Source organism: Pelodiscus sinensis, chromosome 12, assembly GCF_049634645.1.
Source record: "Pelodiscus sinensis isolate JC-2024 chromosome 12, ASM4963464v1, whole genome shotgun sequence".
Classification (NCBI taxonomy): Eukaryota; Metazoa; Chordata; order Testudines; family Trionychidae; genus Pelodiscus; species Pelodiscus sinensis.
Window position 1 is genome coordinate 3803304 of NC_134722.1, and position 25369 is coordinate 3828672.

Consider the following 25369-nt stretch of genomic DNA (forward strand, 5'->3'; position numbering starts at 1 on the left):
GTGTGACTGAGCGTGCGTGTGTGCAGTGGGTGTGTGAGTGTGGGTGTGACTGTGTGGGTGTGACTGTGAGTGTGTGCAGTGGGTGTAACTGTGAGTGCGCGCATGCACAGTGGGTGTGTGAGTGTGAGTGTGCGTGTGACTGAGCGTGCGTGCAGTGGGTGTGTGAGTGTGGGTGTGACTGAGTGTGCATGTGTGCAGTGGGTGTGTGAGTGTGCATGTGACTAAGTGTGCGTGTGTGCAGTGGGTGTGATTGTGAGTGTGTGTGCGACTGTGAGTGTGGGTGTGACTGTGAGGCTATGTCTACACTTGTGGCTTCTTGCGCAAGAAATATGCAAATAAGGCTAAGCGTGGAATATCGCCGAGCCTCATTTGCATACCTAATGAACTGCCATTTTTGCAGAAGAGGCTCTTGCTCCAGAAAGATCTGTCTACATGGCCCCTTCTTGGGCAAGAAAAACTTGCGCAATGCCGCTACGCTGATTATTTTAAGGAATAACAGCATTGCGCAAGAGGGGTTTTCCACGCTTAGCCTCATTTGCATATTTCTCGCACAAGAAGCCGCGAGTGTAGACATAGCCTGAGTGTGCATGCAACCGTGAGTGTGCACAGTGGGTGTGATTGTGAGTGCGTGTGACCGTGAATGCATGTGCACAGTGGGTGCGATGTGAAGGAGACACCTAGGGACCCCAGTGCCTGCCCCCATCCCGCCCTCCGCCGTCAGAGCATCACGCTGTGTGTGGCCGGCGGGAGCGGGCAAAGCTATGCCCGGCATCCGGAGAGCCGGCGAAGTATTTAAAGTGCACAAATAAATACGGCGATCGGTTCGTCAAGGAGCAGCGGCACCAGCTCTCTGGCTCAGCCGCCCATGTCCTGCGCTGGTCCAGTGGGGTGCAGCTGCATAGGTGGGCAGAGCGGCAAACAGCAACAGCTCCCCCCCGTGGAGGCACTCTAACCAGTGGGCATCGCTGCCTGCAATGCTGCTTGAAAAACGATTAACGACTTTGCTACTGATTCCCCCTACCCTGGACCACTGTGTGGCTCTGTCTCTTACCATCACACTCCCCTGGGTGGCATGTCAGCCTGCCTGCCCCGCCCCCCAGTACTGCAGCACAGCAGGGGTCACCTCTCTGGGGGTGCCAGGGACTGCTAGTTGCCAGGCAGGTGTCTCCTACGTGCCTAGGGATGCCAGCCGCGTGGCCGGCGAGTTCTGCCCGACGTCCTGGGGAGGTTCTGGAGCGGAGCAGGCAAAGTCGGGGGGGCGGAGGGGAGGCTGGAAATTGCAACAGACGAACCTGATGCAGCAGGGGCAGGTGAGCTCAAGGTGATGCCCCGTGGAAAAGCTGGCGACGCAGGGAGAAGGGCATAGAGGGGCGGGGGCCAGGCCAGGGAGGAGGGGGCAAGAAAGCGCGCTGCCTGGAAGGGCGTTGGCGGCAGTAGGCCGGTTTGCTCCATCCTGCTGTGGCTGCGAGGGAAAGGAGACCCTGTTCCACGTGCCCTGTGACGGAAGGGGAAATCGCCAAAATCCCCCTGGTCAGTTTCACCCTGACCCGTGCAGAGCAGCAGAGCTGTCCCTTGTCCCAGGGGCTGTCCCTGGGCTGGCTCATGAGGTCCCTCCCCAGCCCTGCCCGCCCTTGCATCTGGAGCGATAGCTCATCGGGTGCCATCCCTAGAGGGGTGAGTTCTGTCCTCACGTCTCGCCCCTGGCCAGACCCTGCTCCTTGGAGACAGGAACTGGGCCTGAGCCTGGCAGTGTAGGTGCCCATCCTGCACACTGTGTTACCCCCCCTGCACCCTGTTACCCACACTGCACACTGCATTGCCCATGCTGCACACTGTTACCCACCCCACACAATGCGTTACCCACCCTGCACACTGTTACCGACACTGCACACTGCACTAACTGCCTCAAACACTGCGTTACCCATTCTGCACACTGTTATCGACACTGCACACTGCGTTACCCGCCCTGCACACTGCTACGCACACTGCACAATGCATTACCCGCTCTGCACACTGCTACCCACTCTGCACACTGTTACCGACACTGCACACTGCACTAACCACCCCAAACACTGCGTTACCCATTCTGCACACTGTTACCCACCCCACACAATGCGTTACCCACCCTGCACAATGCATTATCCGCTCTGCACACTGCGTTACTCACCCTGCATGGTGTTATCCACGCTGCACACTGCGTTACCCGCCCTGCGCACTGCTACCCACACTGCACACTGTTACCGGCACTGCATACTGCGTTACCCACTCTACAGGGTGTTATCCATACTGCACACTGGGTTACCCACCTTGTACACTGCTACCCACACTGAACAATGCATTACCCGCTCTGCACACTGTTACCTGCACTGCACACTGCACTAACCGCCCCAAACACTGCGTTACCCACTCTGCACACTGTTACCCGCACTGCACACTGCGTTCCCCACTCTGCATGGTGTTATCCACACTGCACACTGGGTTACCCACCTTGTACACTGCTACCCACACTGAATAATGCATTACCCGCTCTGCACACTGTTACCTGCACTGCACACTGCACTAACCGCCCCAAACACTGCGTTACCCACACTGCTCACTGTGTTACCTGCCCTGCACACTGTTACTGACACTGCTCACTGTGTTACCTGCCCTGCACACTTCATTTCCTAGCCCACACACTGTGTTACCCACTCTGCACACTGTGTTACCCACTCAGACTCTAAGCTTTTCAGGGCAGAGGCCTCAGCCCCACTCCTGAATGGGCAGCCATGTGCCTGTCGCTGCCCCACTGACACCGTTCGGCCCTCGGGTGGTACTGGAGGGAGCCGCTGTGTCCAAACCGGGGCAGCTTGCGTCCTCTCTGCTCCTCGCTCAGCCCCTGCCCTCAGCAGGCCCAGAAAACAAGGCCTGGGTCCCACCCCCGTGTGTCCCCTTCTCCCTGCATCACGGCAGCACCGGGGGGTGAGAGGGGCTGTTCCGCGGCGATGGGCGTTGGCAGACAGGGCTCGGCCTGGGCCGCATGGGGCAGGGCAGCCCTTTCCAGCCTTACTGGGGGAAGCTGGGAGACCCCAGGCGAGCTCCAGCCTGCCTCTGTGCCCAGCATAGTCGGGGGGCAGCGCAAGGCAGGGCTGCTGGTCTCCTGGGGGAGGGAGAAGCTAAGTGCCAGTGCCGAAGCCCGTGGCCTCTCCTTCTGGCCTGTCCGACTCTTCCTCCGGTGGGTGGCTGAGAGCCCCACAAGGGCAGGGTCGAAGAGCCAGCCTGTCGCTGCGCTGGCTGCACGCCCCGGCCCGAGGCTAGGATCCAGGCCAGCCCGGCCAATCCCCCAGCAGACCAGCCAGGAGAATCCGGCTTAGCACCTCTCTTCTTCAGGGCCCCTGCCCCACCTCGGTGCTCCCCCGTCCCGGCGGTGGAGGGGTCATGCCCGCCGGGCTGCTGGGCCCCAGCTGGCGGGAACCGGAGCGGCGGCGCTGTGGCGATTAGAGGGGGAATGGAAAGATGCCGGGGAACGGGAGGGAGGATTCCTGGCCGGGCCTCGGCTTCTCCCTCCCACCTCACTCTGCCGCCATGTGCCCAGGGAAGCCAGCCGGGATGCTCAGCCAAAGCCCGCAGAGTCCAGCTGGCTGCTTCCCCCGGGACCGCCGGGCCCCAGGCGCCACCTGCTGGGCAGCCCTGGTTATGCTCCCCCCTGCACCAGGCTGCCGGGTGAGGTTCTCTTTGGAGGTATATTGGGGGCCAGGCAGGGTGTGGGGTTTGAGGTAGCTGCAGACCCAGACCTGCTGTGCACAGCCCCCTCCCAGAGCGGGGAGCCTGGAAGGCAGCGGCGTAGCCGCAACGGTGCACGTGGTGCGGGCTCACCAGGGCGATGACACCACTCGCTTTCCTTTGGCCCCACCGCCCCGCCGTTGTGGTGCAAGGGCCAGGCCAAACCTGCCCAGCGCTGGGACCCGTGGTCACACCAGAAGCTAGCTCTCGAATATGGCTTGTGCCAGGCGAGCGTGGGGCGGGCGGAGGGAGCACCCACACACCTGCTGGGGGTGGGGCGCTCTCCCATGGCGAGGTACCGGGGGCCACGTACAGAGCAGGCGAATGAGTTTGCTTTGTAGCCTCAACTGAGTGCCAGCTGGCCTGTGGCTGCTCGTTGTGGCAGGGGGCCAGCAGCTCAGTTCAGAGCCTTCCTGTGAGGAACAGGAGCCAGGAGATCTGGGTTGTACTCCCAGTGCGCTGCGTGAGCTGGGACACACCACGGTGCCTCAGTTTACCCGTCTGTACAATGAGGTGAATGCTAGTGGCCGGCCTTGCAGGCAGATCTGCCTCCCACTGAGCTCCTTAACAGCCATAAAGCCCTTTGAGAGGCTGCAATGGCAGCTGCTAGACAGGTGCAAAGCACGGGTCTAAGAAACAGAGCGTCCCTTGCTTGTGTCGCCCAGCTGCCTGCCAGAGAGCCCTGCAGAAGAAATACACTGAGGCTGGCAGGAGTCCAAACCTCCACCAGGATCTTTGGGATTCTGAGAAGCCCAGTTCATGCTTTGTAGATTTCCCCCAGCTAGAAGACAGGCTCTGTGGCACAATGGATAGTGCATTGGACTTCTAGCTTGATAATTGGGTAAGCCATTCAAAGGTTGTGGGTTCGAGTCCCACCAGAGTCTCATTTTTAACCAAAAGACGGGTCTGGCGAAAACAAGGAGGAAGTCCTAGCATGAATTCCACAGAAAAGGCCAGCCCCTGGAACAATTCCTGCCAGGAGCATGGTGCACTTTGAAGTGCTGCATGCTCTTGGCAGGGCAGGAGGAGACTTCACTTGCTCCCCTGCCCCCAAACCTTGATTGGCCTGTGGGTGGGGGAGAGTGCAAAGCTTAATGGGAAGGGGGCAAAGGGGCTCCCCCATCCCCAGACCTATTATGGTCTGAGGGTTGGGAAGCCCAGAAGCATCGTGCCCTTCTGTATTAGGCCCTGCCTCTTCAGGGGTGGTCCAGCCAAAAATGATTGCCAACCCCTGATCTACCTGTATCTTTAAAACCCATCCTGGGGAGGGGCTGGCCATTGTTAATGCCTGTCTGGGCCACTGGGCAGAGGTAGTGCACAGTCAACCTGTGGAACTCCTTGCCAGAGGATGTTGTGACGATCAGGATTTTAACTGGGCTCAAAAAAAATCTAGATACATTCATGGAGGATAGGTCCATCCATATGTATAAGCCAGGATGGGTAGGGATGATGTCCCCAGCCTCTGTTTGTTAGCGGCTGGGAATGGGTGATGGGCTGGATCACTGGATGATTCCCTGTTCTGTTCACGCCCTCTGGGGCACTTGGCATTGGCCATGTCGGCAGACAGGGCACTGGGCCAGATGGGCTTTGGTCTGACCCAGTCTGGCCATTCTTGTGTTCTTAAGTGAAAGGTGTTGCCATCTGGGCTGTTCACGGGCCCATGGTAGGGATGTTAAATATCAGTTAATTGAATAGTCGATTAACCTCATGAATTCTTATCAGCTACTCAACTATTCTATAGTCCATGGGGTGGAGCTGGCAGCCAGTGGAGCTAGCCCCATCCCCAAGGAGCCCCCACTCCAGAGGACAGAGGCAGCAGCGCGGGGGGCCAGGCGGGAGCTGGTCCACGAAGGGAGCCAGTTTAAAAACCAGCTTCTGTAAAAATACAGAAGCAACAGTGCAGGGTGGCCGCAGCCCTGTCCATGGTGGGGGGCTGAGCTCCTGGATCCAGTGTGAGCCAGAACTGAGCCGGGCTGCCTGCCCGCCCAGCTCCTAATGCACTTTAAGCGCAGAGACGCTGTGGGGGTGGGTCCCGGATCTGGCGCTTGTCAGGACTGAACCGGCCTGCTAAAAAACGTATTGGCAGCAGAGGAGGAGGGGTGTGTGTGTGTATGTAGTCTGTAACCAATAAACTTTTGCTTATTAGTTAATCGACTACACTATTACAACCCTAGCCTACAGGCCATGGATTGGCACATCAAATCCAGTTTCCGGCAGACACGAAGACATGACAGCACTACTACTGGTCCAGCTGCTGATCAGTCTCTTTTATACCTTGTTAATTTCCAGCATGCCCACGGAACCTTTCGCAATTCGCTTCGACGCAGCAGGAGCGAGCTGAAAGTCTCAGCTCGTCTGCTTTGAGGGCCCCAGCCCAGGCCATGGAGCTAGAATTCTGCAAAGCCGTATCCCTTGTGATGGGAAGCCACGCTCCAAAGAAACCTCCTTGGAATTCTGCTCCCTGACTCCAGCTGGGAGGCTGCTCCAAAGGGCACTGGAACAGAGGATGGTTATGCCCTGCAGGCTCAAGGAGCCCTGGGCTGCCAGCCATCCCAGCCTGGCTCAGTGCTGAAAAGCGTCCAGGGAGGAAGGAGCCCTGTAAATCCCCAGAACCAGACTCCTGGAATCCCAGGGCAGGGGCAGACTGAAAGCTGAGGGATCATGGGGATTTAGCATTTATTTACCATCACAGTTAGGGGGTGGAAGGGAACTTGCAGAGGGGACAACTGTCACACTTCGGGGGAAAGATGCATTTTCTGCTGTTTCTTCTCCTAGAATTGCCTGGCCCCACGTGCCTTCTGATTTCTGAAGACCCTGCTACAGGCTGATCCGTCCTGGCAGAAGAGGGCTGGATCTCGTGTTCTCCCCTGGGCCACCTCCGGCAGAGGTGAGGCTGTGCGGTGTGTCTGAGCGGGAGCAGTGTAACCCCCACACCTGCTGGGGGGGGAGGGTGTCTATCTCCTCTAGTGGTACTGAGCCCACTTCCAGAGAGAATAATGAGTCCCCAGGGGAATGAGGAGCCAGCTTCTGAAATTCAGGCAATTCCCGGCAAACCATGAGACTGAACCCACAGGGCACTGGGTGGCTCAGGGACTCGGCCATGGGCTTCAGACCCTCTTGATGAGCCAGCCAAACCAGGCAGGTCCAAACCTAAAACCTTTTCTCCTGCTGGCAGCCTCTACAGAACAAGGCCTGGATCCCTGCTGGCAGTGGCAGCGAAGAGCCAAGGGTCATCTGGGCCAGGGGTCTGCAGCTGCAAGTAGGGTTGCCAGGTGTCCCGTTTTCGCCCAGACAGTTCGTTATTCGGGTTCCCCCATCCGGTAAAAAAAAACAGAAAACACCGGACATCTGAAATGTCCGGTATTCCCTCGGACGGAAGCCCGGTGGGGACAATTTTCCCCTGCCATGTCTGGTGGGGGCAGGAGAGTGGAGGGCACGGGGAGCCTGGTGGTGACATCTTTTTGTTGTTGCTTAACAACTTTGGTCTCCCCCTCCTTTTTTTCTCAACAGATTTTTTTCTGTTTTTTTTCGGGGGGGGGGGGGGGGGGGTTGGTATTTTTGTGTTAAACCATTTGGCAGCTGTAGCTGCAAAGGGCATCAACACAGTGTCTTCTGCATCTCCAGAGCGCACAAGCAGCAATGCAGGGTTTGTCTGTAACGAAGGGTAGCAAACATGGGCCACAGAAGGGGAGGAAGCCAGCTGGCTTTAGTGCACAACAAGGAGGAGACAGGGACCTGCTTACGGGCCCTCATGTCCCTTCTCCACACAGCTGTCCCTAGAACAAAGACATCCAGGTGTCTGAGGCTCAGAACTGGCAGCAGAGCCAGCCACCCCTGTTCACAGGATCTGCCTGGACACCAGGCCTGCCCCATGCTTGGCAGGAGAAAGAAGAGGAACTAAAAGGTCAGGCCGAATGGTACTTGAAGGAACTCTGGTTACACGTCCCCTAGTGTCTAAACTCTTGTGACCCGAATTACATACCGGTGGCTTCCTCAAATCTTTTTAAGCTGCCATTGCATGAGGAAAAGCACATGAAGGAGAACAGGACGCACAGGGCTGAACCTCCTCTCCCGTGGGCGTACATCAGGAGCGACACAGCACTGGCTACTCAGGAACAGGGCACTGCCAATCTCACAGGTTGACCTCCCCCTTCCCCGCCAAAGTTTGGCTTAAAAATCAGGGGAGTTTTAAAACCAACCAATGCCCAGTTCTTTTGATTTGCCTTCTGGGGTCTGAGCCATTGGGGACAGTGGGGAGGAGGGGCGGGGCGGAGGGGAGGGACATTTTGAAGTGTTGCACGGCAACCACGACTCCGGACGCTGGGGCGGCGTGTGGGTTTTACAGCACTTGGGCAACGTGGCCGTTAAACAGCAGAGAGTCTCCCACGTGGCTGGAGTGACCCTATTGCCCCTCCATGAGCCCTTCCATTGCCCCCCATGAATCCCCCCTATTGCCCTCCTATGAGCCCCCCATTGCACCCATGAACCCCCTATTACTCACCCCCATGAACCCCCTATTGCTCCCCACGAGCCCCCTATTGCCCCCCTATTACCCACCCCCATGACCCCCCCATTGCCCCCATGACCCCGCCTATTGTCCCCCATTACCCACCCCCATGACCCCCCATGACCCCCTATTGCCCCCCATTACTCACCCCCATGACCCCCCCTATTGCCCCCCATGAGCTCCCCATTACCCGCCCCCATGACCCCCCATTACTCACCCCCATGACCCCCCCATTGCCCCCATTACTCACCCCCATGACCCCCATTGCCCCCCATGACCCCCCATTACTCACCCCCATGACCCCCCATTGCCCCCCATGACCCCCCATTGCCCCCCATTACTCACCCCCATGACCCCCCATTGCCCCCCATGACCCCCCATTACTCACCCCCATGACCCCCCATTGCCCCCCCATTGCCCCCCATTACTCACCCCCATGACCCCCCATGACCCCCCATTGCCCCCCATTACTCACCCCCATGACCCCCCATTGCCCCCCATGACCCCCCATTGCCCCCCATTACTCACCCCCATGACCCCCCATTGCCCCCCCATTGCCCCCCATTACTCACCCCCATGACCCCCCATGACCCCCCATTGCCCCCCATTACTCACCCCCATGACCCCCCATTGCCCCCCATGACCCCCCATTGCCCCCCATTACTCACCCCCATGACCCCCCATTGCCCCCCCACATATCCCCTGCCCCCCCAAACGTTGCAACTATCCCCAGAGCCACGATGGCGCTGGCACCTCTGGGCAGCCTGGCCCGTGACCCCGCATCTCCCCTGCTGCAGGACCCGCCCCCCCCCGGCCAGCTCCGCCCCCCTGGGATCCGCCTCCAGCATTGGAACCCTACAGCCTGAACCCAACACTGCGCATGCGCACGCGGTTCCGCTCGCTCCTATAGCACCCGGTGCGACCGTAGCAACAGTCCCCCTGCCGCTGACCGCTAAGGCCTCCGGCTGGAAACAGGAGCCCGGCGCCGCCAGGGTTCCTCCTGCTGGGCGTGGAGGCCAGCGGCCGGCGTCCGTCTTCCGATCACTCCCATTGGCTGGCAGAGCCAGCCGTGGGCGGGGCCGACGCCGATTGGTAGCGGCGGCGGCAGCTGGCGCGCCGCGAGCCAATCCGCTCCCCTCAGCTGATGGGGGCGTGGCGCGGGGCAGAGACACGTGTAGGCGGGGAGCTGCCTGCAGGCGCTGCGGGACCCTGCTGGGTGCAGCCCTGGGGCTCCCTTCCCGGCTCTGCGCCGCCATGGCCGAGGAGAAGCCCCTCACCGTGGTGTCCTGCACCGCCCCAGTCAACATCGCTGTCATCAAATACTGTGAGTCTCCCCCGCCCCGGCTAGTGCCAGGAGGGGCCGGGCCCCCCCGCTCTCCCGGGCAAGCCCCCTCTCTGCCTGGAGACCCCCCCCCCCCTCGGGGCTGACTTCCCCGTCTGCTCTCTTCCAGGGGGGAAGCGGGACGAAGAGCTGATCTTGCCCCTCAATTCCTCCCTGAGCGTCACCCTGCACCAGGACCAGGTAGGCGTGAGCGGGTGGCAGCAGCCCAGCAGCGATGCTGCTCGGTGGGGCGCAGGTCTGAGCTGAGGCGGCTAGCGGAAGAGGGGGAGAGCAGGGTTTCACTTGGAAAGCAGCAGCTGCTCTTCTGGGAACGACCAGGCAAAAGCTCAAAGAGGCAGGTGGTCGCTTTTGTCCCAAGGGGGCTTGGGAATGAGGGGTTCTGGGCCCCAAAGTGTAGTTTGATTGGCTATAAATCAGCATGTCTCTCTGTTGTGTGTTGCCCAGAGCATTCCCCAAGGATCCCCTGCTAGCCGGCTGGAGCATGCACATCTCTTCCCCCCTCTCCCCCACACACACCCGGGCAGGGGCTGCCTTACTCCAGCCAAAGCAGCTCCGCTCTGTGGTGGGTTAACTGAAACCCCGCAGCAGCACTGTTGCTTGGTAACTTTTTGCATCCCGCTCTGGGACCTGAGGGGATCTCTGGTGGGTCCCTGTGTTGAAATGCTGCCTGGTCTCGGGAGACTTGTTGCCCCCCAAATAGGCGCTTAGTTTCAACTGCCCTTCTAGAGCCCTGGGAAGGTTGCGACCAGTGTCGGTCTCAGAAAGGTGAGAGCTGCCAGCGCGTCTCATGGTTGGCAGGACGGCGTCTTTCCATTTAGAAACGGTCATGTCAGAGGGAGTATTGCCTGGTGGTTGGAACGCCCAGATCTGCTATTGTCTTGCTGGGTGTGGCCTCGGACCGTCCCCTTCCCAACTCTGTGACTTGGTTTCCCCATGTGTTAAGTGGGGTTTTAGTATTTGCCTACCACTGGCTATGTGACTGAGAGCCACAGGAAGATGAGCAGTGGGGTTTACCAATTGTCAGCCTAGCAGAACCTGTAAGGGGCTGGAGACAGCTCTGTCACTTGGAGCACACTTGAGGTTAGAATGGGACCACTTTGTTTTACCAGGTAAGCCCCGCACAGAATCAGTTCATGCGTACAGCAGAGCCGAGTGGCAGCCACTGTTGAAGAGGTGGTGGAGGAGGGTGCAGGAGTGGGAGCATGCAGACCAGGATTCTAATCCCACTGCTGCCACCAACCCCTGTTGACTTTGGGCCAGTCTCTTCTTTCTCCCACTGGTGTCAGCTTTTCAGGGGACTGTCATGGTGGGGCTCTTCAGTGCAAGCATGATGGAGAGCAGGTGTGATGTATTAGAATGATTCTGGGCTTTTGCTCCGCCTCGCCATAAACACAGCTTGATCCTCAGCCCTCTCTGGGGTGAAGGGGTGGGGGCTTCGTGCCGCCCTGGGGGATGGTGTCTGGTGTCCCTTGCGGCAGGGCTGGGCTCTGCACCAGTCCCGGAGCTCAATCTAAACGTGGGCGTGCGTGTCTCTTCCTCCCAGCTTAAAACCACCACCACTGCCGCCATCAGCAGAGACTTCAAAGAGGACCGGCTCTGGCTGAACGGGGAGGAGGCCGACGTCGGGCACCCACGGCTGCAGTCCTGCCTGCGGGAGAGTGAGTACCCGGCGGGGGCGGGGCAGGCCCAGCCAGCTGGGTGGGTGATGAGCAGCTGGCTTGGCTGGGTCCTGTTGAGACCCCAACTCTCCCTGCCTCTCTTGCTGGGGTAGTGCCCTGGGGTAGTGCCTCAGGGAGGGCATCTCCCTGTTCTAATGGCCAGAATCCAGAACCATTGGGTGTGTGTGTGTGGGGGGGGGGCCCTTGGACTCCCAAAGGGGGGCACACCCTGTCTCCCGTGGGGAAGGCAGGTGCTCAGTCTGTCCCGGTCCCTTAGGTTTTCTGTAAACTTCCAAGTTACAGGGCGCATGCTCCCCACTGAGCATGCTCCGTACCTGACTCAGGTGACCCTCACAGGTTGCAGCCCTGCCTCAGTTTCCTTCTCTGTAAAGCTCCCCCTTCCCCCACCCGCCCTGGGGAATGGCAGACTGATTGAAATCTTGTGATGTGCTTGGTGAGTCAGGAGGGTGGAGGCTGCTTCTCTGGGGCATACACGGCTCCCTGAAAGTCCCTTGTGCTACCTCCAACACGGCCCCCTCCTGCCCTGCCCAGAATCCCGGAGGGTGAGGAGGGGCAAGCAGGCACCTCTGCTACTAGCTCCTTGGCCCTGGTGCTGCTGCAACCTCGCTCCTCGTCTTCTCTCCAGGCCCAAGTAGTTAATTCCCGGCTGCTGCAGCTGGTCCGCCCATGAGGGGTGTAACTGTGGGTCTGGCACCCCCCTGCAGGGGCGCCTCAGATGCCTCCTGACTATCTAAGCCCCCCTGCTCTGCCCACAGTGCGCCGCCTGGCCAGGAAGCGGAGGGGGGGTAGTGCCGGCGCCGAGGCCCCCCTCAGCCTGGCATATAAAGTGCACGTCGCTTCGGTGAACAACTTCCCCACGGCGGCTGGCCTGGCGTCCTCGGCTGCAGGGTATGCCTGCCTAGGTGAGTTGGGCGGGTAGGGGGGAGCCCCGCCCCGCCCCGCCCCTGGATCCTCCCCACTTGCCTCCAGGCCTGTCCCTAGCTCTGCACTCCCCTCAAGTCCAGCTCCTGGATGGGGGGCCACGTACGCTCTGTCCCGGCTCTCGGGAGGAGGTGCTTTGCTGTCCTACCTGCCCTGCCCCGGGCTCCTTCCCCCAGCTGTTTGGGGAGACACGAGGCTGCTCCCCTACACCCCACCCTCAGGTCTTTGAGGGCACGCCGCAGCTGTTCATGCTCCCCGCTCTGGAGAAGGGGCGCTGGGTTGTCTCCTGCTGCCCCGTGGCCTGCCCCCTCTCGAGGGCTGAAGGCAGGACTGTCCCTGTCCCCCAGGCTGTTGTGGAGTTGAGAGATGCCCAGGGATTGGTTGGGGGGCTGGCAGAGCCCTGGGGCCGGGCAGCCCCCTGCAACGCTGCCCCCTCCCCATCCCATGTCCCAGTGCACACCCTGGCCCGGCTGTACGGCGTGGAGGGCGAGCTCTCCGAGGTGGCCCGCCAGGGCTCGGGCAGCGCCTGCAGGAGCATGTTCGGGGGCTTCGTGCAGTGGCTGATGGGGGAGCGGCCCGACGGCAAGGACAGCGTCGCCCAGCAGGTGGCGCCGGAGACCCACTGGCCCGAGCTCCGAGTGCTCATTCTGGTGGTGAGTGAGTCCGGGTCTGGCACCCCTAGGCCAGGGCACCAGCCAGCCTGAGGGGGGCAGGGCGAGGATTGTGGGGTGGCGAGGAGAGAGTGGGAGCTAGGACGCCTGGGTTCTGTTCCCAGCTCTGCAAGGGAAGGGCAGGCTAGTGGTTAGAGCAGGGACCTCAGGCTTAGGCTCCTGGGTTCTGTTCCCAGCTCGGGAAGGGCAGGCTAGTGGTTAGAGCAGGCACCTCGGATCAGGCTCCTGGGTTCTGTGCTGCAGTCCTGGGCCTGCCTGGGCTGGGGGTGCATCTGTGGAGGGGTTACTTCCAGACAGGACTCTGGCTAGCAGGGCTCTCGCAGGTGGGGGCTCTACAGGCCTGCCTGGGCTCTGGGTTTTGCTGCCCTTGCTGCGCCCTCGTTTGGGAGGGAGAGCGGCTGCGCCAGGGGTGTGGAGGCAACGTGGTCTTGGGGGTTTAGGTGCGAGACGCTCCCAAGAATATAAGGGGGGGGGGTGCTGATCTGCTGCCCAGGCATCCGCGGGCTGCTGGGAGGGGGGGGCCCTCGGGGATGCTGAGGCCTGGTGCTTCCCCCCCCGGCAGGTGAGCGCTGAGAAGAAGCCAGTGGGCAGCACGGCTGGGATGCAGACCAGTGTGGACACCAGCCCCCTGCTGAAGGTATGAGTTGCGGGGGCCCTGTCCTCCGCTCTGTGCATCAGAGGGGTGGCAGGCGGGTGGGGACTGATCCTGGGTCGAGCTGCCTCTGCGATCCTGCTGGGGTGGACCAGAGCGCCGGGGTCTGGAATAACCCAAATGGCTCCAATAAACCCCGAGCAAAGGGGGACCTGGTGCTACCTCCCCCACCTCCCCTGTGCCCCAGCTCCTGCCCCGGAGCCCTGCTAGATGTGTGGCATTTGGCGGAGATCTAACCTCTCCGGCTTCAGGGCTGGAGCTGGCCTCTGGCGAAGGCCGGCTGGGAAGGGGCGGAGTAGCCGGCCCCTGCTGTCTGCAGAACGCCTGGCCTGCTGCCTTGCGGAATCGGCTGCACCTTGCAGTGCGCTTGGGGGTTTCCTGCCTCCCTCCGGCGCAGCGTGTCCTGGGGCGTGACTGAGCACCTCTGAATGCACTCGAGGGCACAGCTCCTGCTGGCAGGCTACCACGTGGCGGGGACGTGACATCCAGCCAGCTCGCAGTCTCCTCCCCCGGGGCTGCGGGAGCCGAGGGTGTTTCCTGCGCGCTGGGGAGGTTTGACTAGTTCGGGTGACGGGCTCTGCCCAGTGGGCCATGGCAGTGTTCAGGCAGCTGCTGGTGCTGATGTGATGGAGGGGGGGGGGTCTCCTGAGACCCGTTGTAGCTGACGTACTGTGACGTAGTGGGGGTACCTGGCTGGTTTCTATGCTGCTGGCTCTGGGGGAACCCCCACTGGCTGCCGTGGGTACCACGACCCAGCAAAACAGGATGAGTCACTATGCAAACCAGTGGCCAGACACCCCCCATGGAGAGGAACAAAGGAAGGTGGAATGCTGCCTTGGCTGGGGGGCAGGGCTGGAAGTTGGGGAGTTGGTTGCTGGCTGTCGGAGGGCATGGAGGAGAGCCTAGGGGAAGGGGCTGGAGTTTAGGGGCCCAGTCTCCCCCATCTCAAGGGGGCCTGAGGCATCCTAGCCCAGTTCCTGTAACCAGATTACATCTGTGCTGCGCTGTGCTGGAGGAGCAATAAACCACCCTCAATTCCACTGGCTGGTGCAGTCTGTTTGTGCCATTTCGGGGTGCAGGAGACGGGGAACCCCCAACGCGCCGTCACACTGGTGTCAGGAGTGGGATGCACTGCACCCCGTGGATGGAGCTTCCAGCGGCGAGCGACAAGGCACAGTAGAAGCAAGAGCCCTGGAGCCAGGCGTGCTGGAGACAGAGCGAAGCGGTTCCTGGGAATCGTGGGGCGCTGCAGCACTAGACTGGTGAGTCTGCACCGAGGGGACCAGCGGGCAGATGGCCTACGCCCGACTCTTGAAGGCAGAGCTGGTGGGGCTGTGCAGAGAGAGGGGCTTGCCTGTGCAGAAAGCAACCAAGGCCCAGCTGATTGCTCAGCTAGAAGAGAACGACCAGCCACAGGGCCAGGATCTTGTCCCCAGGGGAAGCAGCCAGACCCCCCCTGAGAGTGTGTCAGGCTCAGAGAGGGGGAGGAGCGCTGGAACCCACAGGAGAGATGAGACAGCTTCCCCCAGGAGGCCTGCAAGCTGCAGCCCATCTAGGGCAGGGGCCAGCCAAGCAGAGCTGCGGCGGCTGGAGATCCAGCTGCGGATCAAGGAATTGGAAGTAGAGGACCGAGAGAGGGACCGCCAGGACCGAGAAAGGGATCGCCAAGATCGAGAGAGGCAGCGGCAGCATGAGCTGGCCATGGCAGAGCGGAGAACCGGCGGGGCACCGGCTGCGCCAAGTGCGGATGGGCCCCAGGGTCCCAGGACTGCCAGATGCTTGGAGAGGCCCGTGGTGGCCCAATTGAAGGACATGGGTGACATAGACGGGTTCCTCAGTGCCTTTGAGAGGGCCTGTGGACTGCAACGGGTTCCCCCAGCTGACTGGCTGCAGGAGCTCATCCCCGCACTGAGCCAGGAGGCGGCCGGAGTGCTCAGTCAGCTGGAGGACCTACAGCCCGGGGATTACAACCGAGTCAAGGAGGCCCTGCTGCACAAGTTCGGGCTGACCCCCGAGATGTACAGGAAGAAGTTCCGGGGGGTACAGAAAGGGCCACGGGAGACCTATGTGGATCTGGTCTCCCGCCTGGCGCAATACTGCCGCAAGTGGGTGTCTGGAGTCGGAGCCCAGACTGCAGAGGAGCTGCTCAAGCTGGTCATGATGGAGCAGTTCTATGAAGTGTGCCCACCCAAACTGAGGCTGTGGCTCAAGGACCGGAGACCAGAGAACCCCCAGGAGGCCGGGAGACTGGCGGATGAGTTCACGGAGAGCCGGTCCGGGTGTGAACGGGAGTCCCGGAGAGAAAGGGAACCGCGCAGAGACCGGATCTCGGCTGAGCGACGGAGGGAGTCAACTACGGGGCGAGACCAAGGAACAGGTCGTCTGCGCCCCAGAGAACCAGCCAGGGCCTGGACAGAGACAGCCCAAAGCCTAACTTGCCATCGCTGTGGGCAAAAAGGCCACAAGAGGGCTCAGTGCACCAGGTCCCAGGACCGGGGACTTTCCAGGGTTAACTGGCTGGGGCGGGAGGAAGGGCAGGCTGCCCCAGAGGCAGGGGCTGGCCGGCAAACCTCAGCTCAGAGAGAGGGGAAGGATGCTCAGTGCACCTCCCCTGGGAGGTCTGATTCTCAGGAGGCGGATTTCTCCGTGTACCGGGTGGGGGCAGGACGGCCCCTGCGGAGCGAGTGCCTCATACCCCTGGAGGTGGATGGTAGGAAGGTGACGGGCTTCTGGGACACGGGGGCGGAGGTGACTCTGGCCCGATCCGACATAGTGGCCCCGGAGCGGATACTACCCCACGCGCAGCTGACCCTGAAGGGCATAGATGGGTCCCCGTTTAAGGTGCCTGTAGCCCGGGTGCATCTGAAATGGGGGGCGAAGGAAGGCCTCAAGGAAGTGGGGGTGCACCCGCACTTGCCCACCGAGGTGCTGATGGGGAATGACCTAGAGGAGTGGCCCCATGAATCCCAGTGGGCACTAGTCACTACCTGGAGCCAGAGCCAGCGGGGGGCTGACAACGTGGGTCCAGGGAAGGACTCCTGGCAGCATCCTCAGGGTCCCATCCCAGGGGACACGGGGTCCAGCCAGGCTGGGACTCCGGACCTAGGCAGAGGTGGGGGACAGGTCCCGATCCCTGCCTCAGCAGCTGAATTCCAGGCTGAGGTGCAGGCAGACCCCTCCTTGCAGAGGCTGAGGGACCAGGCTGGCCTCCGTGCAGCTCAGCCCCGGGGGAGAGGTGGCCAGGAGAGATTCCTGCGGGAGCGTGGGCTCCTGTTCCGTGAGTGGCTCCCCCCCAGGAAGGCGAGGGCATGGGGGGTCCAGCGGCAGCTGGTCGTCCCCCGAAAGTATCGCCTCAAGCTGCTGTATTTGGCCCACGATGTCCCCGTTGGGGGCCACCGGGGGATCCGGAGCACCCGGCTGAAGCTGCTCCAGCACTTCTATTGGCCGGGAATCTTTACAGCCGTGCAGCGGTACTGCCGGTCCTGTGACTCCTGCCAGAGGGGCGGGAAGGCCCAAGACAGGAGGAAAGCGGCTTGGGGGTCTCTACCCCAGATAGAGGACCCTCTGGGCTTGCTGAGAGAGTTATGGGAGGGGAAGTCCTCCCTGGATGGAGCATCGGGGGTGGAAGCCGCCCTGGCTGTCCAGAGAAGGCTCACTGGGCTCATGGCCCCGGCCCGAGAGACCCTGGCCAGAGATCAAGGCCAGTGGAAGGGTGGGTGTGACCCCCGAGGACAGGCCTGTGCCAGTCGCCCTGGAGCGGGGCGGCGAGTGGACAGAGGGAAGCCAGCTCATGTGGGGCCTCGCCACAGCCGGCCTGAGTCAAGGGGAGCACCCATGTCCCCGGGGCGGGTTCCCACGCAGAGGACCCGAACTTCCCTAGGTCACGAGCGGAGTGACCCTGCTCAGTTCGCTCTCGGAGGGGGGAGAACTGTGACGTAGTGGGGGTACCTGGCTGGTTTCTATGCTGCTGGCTCTGGGGGAACCCCCACTGGCTGCCGTGGGTACCACGACCCAGCAAAACAGGATGAGTCACTATGCAAACCAGTGGCCAGACACCCCCCATGGAGAGGAACAAAGGAAGGTGGAATGCTGCCTTGGCTGGGGGGCAGGGCTGGAAGTTGGGGAGTTGGTTGCTGGCTGTCGGAGGGCATGGAGGAGAGCCTAGGGGAAGGGGCTGGAGTTTAGGGGCCCAGTCTCCCCCATCTCAAGGGGGCCTGAGGCATCCTAGCCCAGTTCCTGTAACCAGATTACATCTGTGCTGCGCTGTGCTGGAGGAGCAATAAACCACCCTCAATTCCACTGGCTGGTGCAGTCTGTTTGTGCCATTTCGGGGTGCAGGAGACGGGGAACCCCCAACGCGCCGTCACACGTGCTACTTCTGTTCTGTGGTTCCCTCCCCATCCCCTTCCGAACAGGACAAAGCTGCTCTGCCCAGCCAGCCGGAGCGGCTGTGTTCCGGCCCCGGTGGGAGGGCTCGAATGTGATGGGCCGACTCGTCCGGCCCTCCTGTCTCTCTCCACGTCTTGGTGGGGCGGGTTGGTGGGTGGTGCCTCCCTACGGCCGTGTGGGGTCCAGGGTCCGTCCCCTGCGGGGTGACGAGCTGTCCCTGCGGGGTGGCTGTGCCAGGGAGCCGGCCCAGGTGCCCGGTGTGGTAAGGGGGCTCTGTGGGTCTCCCCGTCCCCTCCCCCCCGGTGTAACTGTCCCCCTCGTCCCATGGCAGCACCGTGCGGAGGCCGTGGTGCCGGGGCGCATGGCTCAGATGATCCAGTTCATCCAGCAGCGAGACTTCGAGGGCTTTGGCCGGCTGACCATGCAGGACAGCAACCAGTTCCACGCCACCTGCCTGGACACCTTCCCGCCCATCTTCTACCTCAGCGACGTCTCCCGGCGCATCATCGCCCTGGCCCACCGCTTCAACGCGCACCACGGCAGAACCAAGGTGGGCTCGGGCGGGCAGTGGGGAGCCCTGCGGTCGAAGCGGTGCCTGTCCACTCGGAACGGGCCTGCATTGGCAGAGCCATTGGCCACCCCCCTGAGATCTCCTGGGGCCGGTCTGCTGTGCCTGGCGCCCAAGTCCCCCCGCTAGCCGTGTGGCCGCGCAGCAGGCTGGTCAGGGCTACGCGGGCCAGGAGGAGCGTCTCTCGCTCGGCCTCTCTGGAGCTGCCATGGCTGGGGAGAGGTGCTTCTCGCCTGGCCCCAAGCTGCTGCAGTGAAGGAAGGCCCCATCACAGCCCTTTGCCCCAGCTCTGAGGCCCATCCCCACCCCAACCCCTCAGCCTTCCTCCCCTGTGCCCTGCCCTGAGCCCCCTCCTGCGCCCAAACCCCTCATCCCCAGCCCCTCCCCAGAAGCTGCACCCCCAGCCGGAGCTCTCAACCCTCTGCCTCCGCGCTGAGCCCCCTCCCACACTCTGAACCCCAGGGCTCCACCCCCACCACACATCACCTCCCTCCATGTTGGGGCACAGCACAAAATTTATTCCGCACGCGAAAGTACAGAATGCCAGGGGGAACGCTGTCCGGCGCTGCGGGCGCTCACAACGCATTGGGGGGGTGGGTCGGACAGGTCCTCGGCTTTCCCCAAGAGGAGTGTGGGAGCCGAAGGAATTTTACCATGTTCTCCCCTGGCACCCAAGAGGCCCCCCACGACGGCAGCCTGGAGCGGCAAGGGTAGTTCTGGGCTGCGGACTCCCAAGCTGCAGCATCCAACCCCAGGGTCAGGCAGCAGACGGGAGTGGGGCTGCGCTGGCCGCTGCACAGGAGGGACCGTCCTAGTGGTGAGAGCCCCGGGGTGGCACGAGACTCCTTCCTGCCCTCCGGGACCTGCCCTCCCCAGCTCGAATCGGCCTCCCTGGGCGCGTGACTTGCCCAAATTCTGCAGCGCTTCCTCCGCAGCGAGCCTGGCTCTCCTGGGGTGTGCGTGGGAACCCTGCAGGCCAAGCTGCCGGAGGGCAAGGTGCAGCTGTTGGCTCTTGTGCGTCAGGGGGCCTGTTTCTCTTTGGGGGGGGGCCTGCCCTTGCTGCAGTGTGTGTGCATGGGGGGGTTGTTCATGAATACTGGATCCAGAGGACTCAGATCTGTTGCCCACCCAGCAGTGAGCCGGGAGTGTGTATCTCGCAGGGGTGGGGTGGGAACCCAAGTGGCTGGTAAGAAGCGGCCTTTTCTGGTCAACCCCGAGCTCCCTGCTCCCTGCTCAGGTGGGCACTGCAGGGCACCGGGGCATGGGGACGTGCCTGGGCCGGCCAAGGCTGCGGCGGTGAGGCAGGCGAGCGTTTGGGATGCGGCTGGGGGAAGGCGCCCGTGCCCGGGCTGGGCTCACGGCCTGCGCTCTGCCGTAGGTGGCCTACACCTTCGACGCCGGCCCCAACGCCGTGATCTTCACGCTGGCGGACACGGTGGCGGAGTTTGTGGAAGTGGTGAAGCGCAGCTTCCCTCCGGCGGCCAACGGAGACCAGTAGGTCGCGCCCGCCCGTGCTGCCCACGCCGGGGCTGGGGGGTGGCAGCAGAGGGCGCATTTGGGGGGGCCGTGCTGGTCAGGATGCTGGCCTGGCCCTGAGCAGGGGAGGGGCTGCAGGGGGCCTGAGGGGGGTTGTGGCAGTGCTGGGGGGGGGGGGGTGGAGAGGGGCAGGAAGGGATGCCCTCTCTGTATTGGGGAGGTGGGGCAAGTTGGCAGGCCGGGCTGCCCTCTTGATTTGGTCCATCCCGGGCATCTAGTCCATGCTCTCAGCTCCGGCACCAGGGTCACTGCGGGGCCAGGACCCCATGTGACCCCACATCTCCCCTCTCTGGGGCCGGGTACCCCCACTGCTACCCTCTCTCTGGCCCCACAGGTTCCTGAAGGGGCTGCCGGCTGGGCCCGCCTCGCTCTCGGAGGAGCTGCTCTCGGCTGTGGTGCTGGAGCCCGTCCCGGGGGCCATCCGGTACATCCTCCTCACGAAGGTACGGGCAGGCGGGAGGGGTGTCGCGGGCTGGAGGCCCCCCTGCTGTGGCACGGGGCCCTGGGCTGGCCCGTCTGCAGTGGTGGGACGAAGCCGTGGGTGTCTGACTCCCCTTTGTGTCTCCGGCCATGGGCTGAACCCCAGTGTCTGCAGGAGGGGTGGGGAGGGCTTGGGGCTTCCCTCCCCCACTGCAGATGCCGTTTTAAGGCTGGCCCCTAGTGAGGCCAAGAGCCCCGTGTCCAGGGAGAGCGCCCCGCTTTGGCCTGGCCCCGTGCTGTCTGAACACTGCTCACGGGTCTTCCCGGCAGCCGGCCCCGCCCCGTACCAGCCCCGGCTTCCTCTTTCTCCGCAGAGCGGCCAGAGGTCCCCTTGCGCAGCAGCTCGGTGGAACCAGGGCCTGCAGGCGGCTCCCAGCTGTGGGTTTGGCCGGGGCTGGTGTGAGAAGGAAGCCCAGGGCTGGAGGAGACCTCAGGCAGCATTGGCGCCAGCCCCCTGCCCAAAGCAGGACCAACCCCAGCTCCATCAGCCCAGCCGGGGCTGTGTCCAGCTGGGACTTAAACACCTCTAGGGGTGGAGATTCCAGCCCCTCCCTAGGGAACCCAGCCCAGCGCTTCCCCACCCGCCTAGGGAAAGAGTTTTTCCTAATCTCCAACCTAGACTCCCCCATTGCAACTTGAGCCCATTGCTCCTTGTTCTGCCCCCACTGAGAACAGCCTCTCTCCAGCCTCTTTGGAACCCCCTTCCGGGCATTGCAGGCTGCTCTCAAATCCCCCCTCATGCTTCTCTCCTGCAGACTGAACAAACCCAAATCCCTCAGCCTCTCCTCTTAGGTCATGTGCTCCAGCCCCCTTATTATTTTGGTTGCCCTCCGCTGGACCCTCTCCAGTGCATCCACATCCTTTCTATAGTGGGGGGCCCAGAACTGGACACAATACTCCAGATGTGGCCTCACCAGTACAGAATAAAGGGGAATAATCGCTTCTGTGGATCTGCTGTCAATGCTCCTACTAATGCACCCCAATATGCCATTAGCCTTCTTGGCTACAAGGGCGCCCTGTTGACTCATCTCCAGCTTCTCATCCACTGTAACCCCAGGTCCTTTTCGGCTGAACTGCTACTTAGCCAGTCGGTCCCCAGCCTGTAACAAGGCTTGGGATTCTTCCGTCCCAAGTGCAGGACTCTACACTTGTCCTTGTTCAACCTCATCAGATTTCTTTTGGCCTAAGCCTCCAATGTGTGTAGGACACTGTGGCCCTCATCTCTGCCCTCCAGTGTCTCTACCTCTCCCCCAGCTTAGTATCACCTGCAAACATGCTGAGGGTGCAATGCATCCCCTCCTCCAGGTCATTAATGCAGATGTTGAACAAAAGCAGACCTAGAACAGATCCTTGGGGCACTCCGCTAGAAACCGACCGCCAATCTGACATCGAGCCATTGGTCATTACCCGCTGGGTCCGACAAGCTTGCCAGCTTTCCAGCCACCTCTTGCCTGTTCCTCATCACTTTCCTCTCTTCGCAGTGCTTCCAAGCTTGTGTGATGCAAGCTGTCCCTGGGCACCCCGGGGTTACAGCCAGAGAGGAGGGCTGGGGAGCAGGGGCAGGCTGGTGCCCAGGGGCAGACCCTTGACCTGCCCTCCCTTGGACAGCAGGATGCTCAGAGGGTGTCTCAATTTCCCCATGCACAAGGCACTTGGTCAGCTGTTTAGTGCTGGCTGCAGCCTCTGCTGTACTCACAGCACTAGCGCTGGGGTCCTAACAGCCCTCTTCCCTCTAACTGGCTTTATTCCTCCACAGCCAGGCCCAGGTCCTCAGCTGCTGGATGATCCCGGCCTGCATCTGCTGGGAGCGGATGGGCTTCCCCGTCCCAGTGCCTGAGCAGCCGCCCGGCAGACGTGGAACGAGACGCTTCTGGGAGCGGGGAACCTGGGCCGGGGCTACGCTGGTTCCGTGGCTGGCACGCACGAGAGGCGTTCGGGGCTTGGCCATGGGGAGTTGGGGATTGTGGGGGAAGAGTAATGGGCTGACCAAAGCCCCCTCGCAGAATGTATGCAGCTGGGCCAGTGCCAGCCTCCAGCGCTACCCACAGTGCCTTTGCCCACGGGCCAGGGCCTCTCCCGGCTCTGGTCTGCCAACCGAGGAGGGCAGGCGCTATGAGGCGACGTCTCTGCTAGGAAGAGGACTGCGACTCGCCAGCATTGGCTGGGAACAGCTCCATGATGCTGGCGGCCCTTGGCTTGCCTGGGGTGGCCTGATGTGGGCTGACCTAGAGATGAAAGGCTCTTTCTTACCTGTCCCTTACCCAGCTGGCGCTGCATTCCTGTCTCTTCTCTCCTCCCCCCTGCTACTCTGGTTTTTAAAAATCCAGCACTAGCAGTCTGTTTGAAAAGCCCAGCTTCCTGATTGGTTTGAAGTGTAAATGCCCATGAATGGAACTCTCTGGACCGACACGCGTCTGGTCGTTTGTGACATTACATCCTGCCCTACTTCCCTCTGATTTGCTACAGGGCCGCACAACCCCCACAGGTAGGGGCTGGGAAGAGGGTGTCGTTCCTGAAGAGGCTGGAATGAGGCAGGTGAAATTCCTGCATCCCATGACCGGCACTAACCATGCACATAGGACTGGGGAGTTACTTCAGCAAACATCAGGAGTCAAGCCCCCAGGTGTTCGGCAAATTCCAGATATTCTTTGCCTACCTCCCATTCCCATATGCAGCTCCATGGTGCGGAGTGATTTGTCACTTCCCCAATTAAAGTACCTCCCTCTTCCTATTGGAAGGGTGGTGCTGTGCAACAGCTGCAGTGTTCCGCCCCAGAGGCAGCTGCATTTCAGAGGTGTGATCGCTAGTGCAAATCCAGCCCCTAGTGCATGTGAAATGGAAGGCCTGTAGTATCCAGCAGTGCGAGTGGCTTTATGCAGCATCTTTTCCTGATGTCCCACCCAACCATCCTGCAGTTACTTGCACCTGAATAGCAGCTTCTCTCTGGTGGGACACACTGGTGGTAGCTGGGCTGTTGCCAGTGCTTGCTTACTCAGGGTGAGTGTGGCTACAGGCTGCCTGGTTGGCTGAGTATTTTTTTAAGCCTAGAGCTCATTTAATGTCTTGGCTGCTGCAGTCCCTTCCCACCCAGCTGTTCCCACTAGGGCCTGGTTTGATCCTGAAAGCCCCAGTCTGGGGGAAGTGCCAGAGGGAAGGTTACTATGGCAATAGTGCTGCCCGTTCAGGAGGGATGGGGAGCCATGGGGGTAAGGTGTGAGATGGGGGTCCAGCCCCCTCTTGGGTTGGAGGAAAAGCCTAAGGCAGGGGTCTCCAACCTCTTAAAGCAAGAGATCACTTATGAAATGTAAGTGCAACTCAAGGTCTACCAACCACTCTGGCCCCGCCTCCTTTATGCCCCTTCTCTGAAGCCCCGCCCCTACTCCATCCCCCCCCCCCCTTCACTTTCATCAGGCTGGGGCAGGCAATTAGGGTGCCGAAGGGGGTTCTAGGGGCAGGCTCTGGGCGTGCAAGGGTGCTCCGGGCCAGGGCAGGAGCTTAGGGTGCAGGAGGGGGTTCATGACTGGAGTAGAGTTTCAGGGTGTGGGCTTACCACAGGTGGCTCCTGGGCAGTGGTGCAGTGGGGCTAAGGCAGGGTCATCCCTGCCCTGGCCCTGCACCCCTCCCAAAGGTAGCCAGCAAACTCCCTCCATCCCAAACCCTGTAGTGCCCCTCTCTGCTCTGTGGAGACAGGATACAGGGTCGGAGAGGGGGCAACTTGACATCAGCACCCCTCTTCTCCCTCCGCTGCCCTGCATAGAAAGCAGGAGGCTCTCGGGGGTGCAGGTAGGAAGCTGCAAAGCAAAGAGCAGCTGTGCCACAGGCTTGGGGGTGGCGGGGGAGGGAGCTGAAGTGCTGAGCTCGACAATCTCTTGGCCAAACCTGTCAGAGGCGCCAAGCTCCATCAGTAGGTCCCGCTGTACTGGTTGGTGGCCGCTGAGCTAAGGGGTGGGCCCCGGTTTGCAGGCCTAGGTGGGGGAGAGCTTGCTGGACCAGGAGGAAAGTGGGGGAGCTCGGAAGGGAGGAGGCAGGAAGCTGTTTGGGGGATAAGGCAAAGGGTGCACTGGGCCCTAGGGGGAGGGGAGATGGGTGCAGCCTGCTGCAGGCCAAGAACCCACAGCGGTGAGGTGAGGAAACTGATTGATTTCCTCACCAACTGATGGCAGCTGTCACCCCTTCAGCTGCGGTTGCCAAGCCCCAGGCAGGGGGAAAGCATTTCAGGCCAGGTTGGGCCGGGGAGCCTGCTGCCCCCACAGGGCCGGGCTCTGCTGCTGGCACACGGCCGCCGTCCTCTTGTTCTCCACCCTCTTTGGTAGCCCTGCCTTAGCAGGGGTGGCGGGCGAAGGCCCAGCTCGGGAAGGCAAGTCCCTGCCCTTTCAGCAGCCTTCCTCCCCCCACCGCTCCGTGCAGCCCAGCCCAACCGCACGGCTGAGCGGGATCGTTCCTGGCCAGCCAGAGGACTGGGGTTGCCAGGCTTGGCCCCAGTGGGGAGCATAGTCCGTTTGCCTTCCCTTGCCTATGCTACCCACCACCCCCGCTCTGCCCCTGCCATGCTGTGCGACTGGGGACAGGTCCTGATGGCTCGGTGCCTCAGTTTCCCCAGCTTTAACCTTGTTGAGAGCAAGGCCCTGCCACTCCAGGATCCTGTTCCCAGCCCTACCACTGATGCCAAGAGTCCCCGTGGCTCATCCAGGCTTAGCATTTTCGTAGCAGAAGGGACCCCCCCCCTCCGCTCAGCACCCCACAAGTGTCCTACAGCGGAGGGGTGACACCATAAGCCTGGCACTGACCCCTGCCCACGGTGTTCCTGCCTGACCCTGCGCAGGGTCCTCGGCAGGGCGGGAAGCCGCTGAGAAGCAGCCCAG

General features: G+C 61.8%; 1 protein-coding gene and 1 non-coding gene across 2 annotated transcripts; both read left to right on the forward strand.

Moving 5' to 3' along the window:
* The first annotated feature begins 4553 nt into the window (after window positions 1–4553).
* Window positions 4554–4646, forward strand: TRNAR-UCU (transfer RNA arginine (anticodon UCU)). The gene is made up of 2 exons: window positions 4554–4590; window positions 4611–4646. It is a non-coding gene; the product is annotated as a tRNA-Arg (tRNA).
* A 4783-nt stretch (window positions 4647–9429) lies between these two features.
* On the forward strand, window positions 9430–24929 carry MVD (mevalonate diphosphate decarboxylase). Its single transcript, XM_075939888.1, has 10 exons — window positions 9430–9593; window positions 9721–9791; window positions 11155–11269; window positions 12046–12192; window positions 12665–12864; window positions 13445–13519; window positions 18255–18473; window positions 19870–19985; window positions 20362–20470; window positions 22264–24929. Exons 1-10 carry the CDS (start codon window positions 9524–9526, stop codon window positions 22342–22344), a joined length of 1203 nt encoding a protein of 400 aa, XP_075796003.1. The 5' UTR covers window positions 9430–9523; the 3' UTR covers window positions 22345–24929.
* Window positions 24930–25369: the final 440 nt, after the last annotated feature.

Bases quoted from the DNA above. Each gene is read 5' to 3' on its own strand.
- MVD (XM_075939888.1), top strand. From the start codon at position 9,524: ATGGCCGAGGAGAAGCCCCTCACCGTGGTGTCCTGCACCGCCCCAGTC. The intron at 12,865-13,444 runs GTGAGTGAGTCC...CCCCCCCGGCAG, and splicing joins TCCGAGTGCTCATTCTGGTG to GTGAGCGCTGAGAAGAAGCC. The intron at 18,474-19,869 runs GTGGGCTCGGGC...GCTCTGCCGTAG, and splicing joins CGCACCACGGCAGAACCAAG to GTGGCCTACACCTTCGACGC.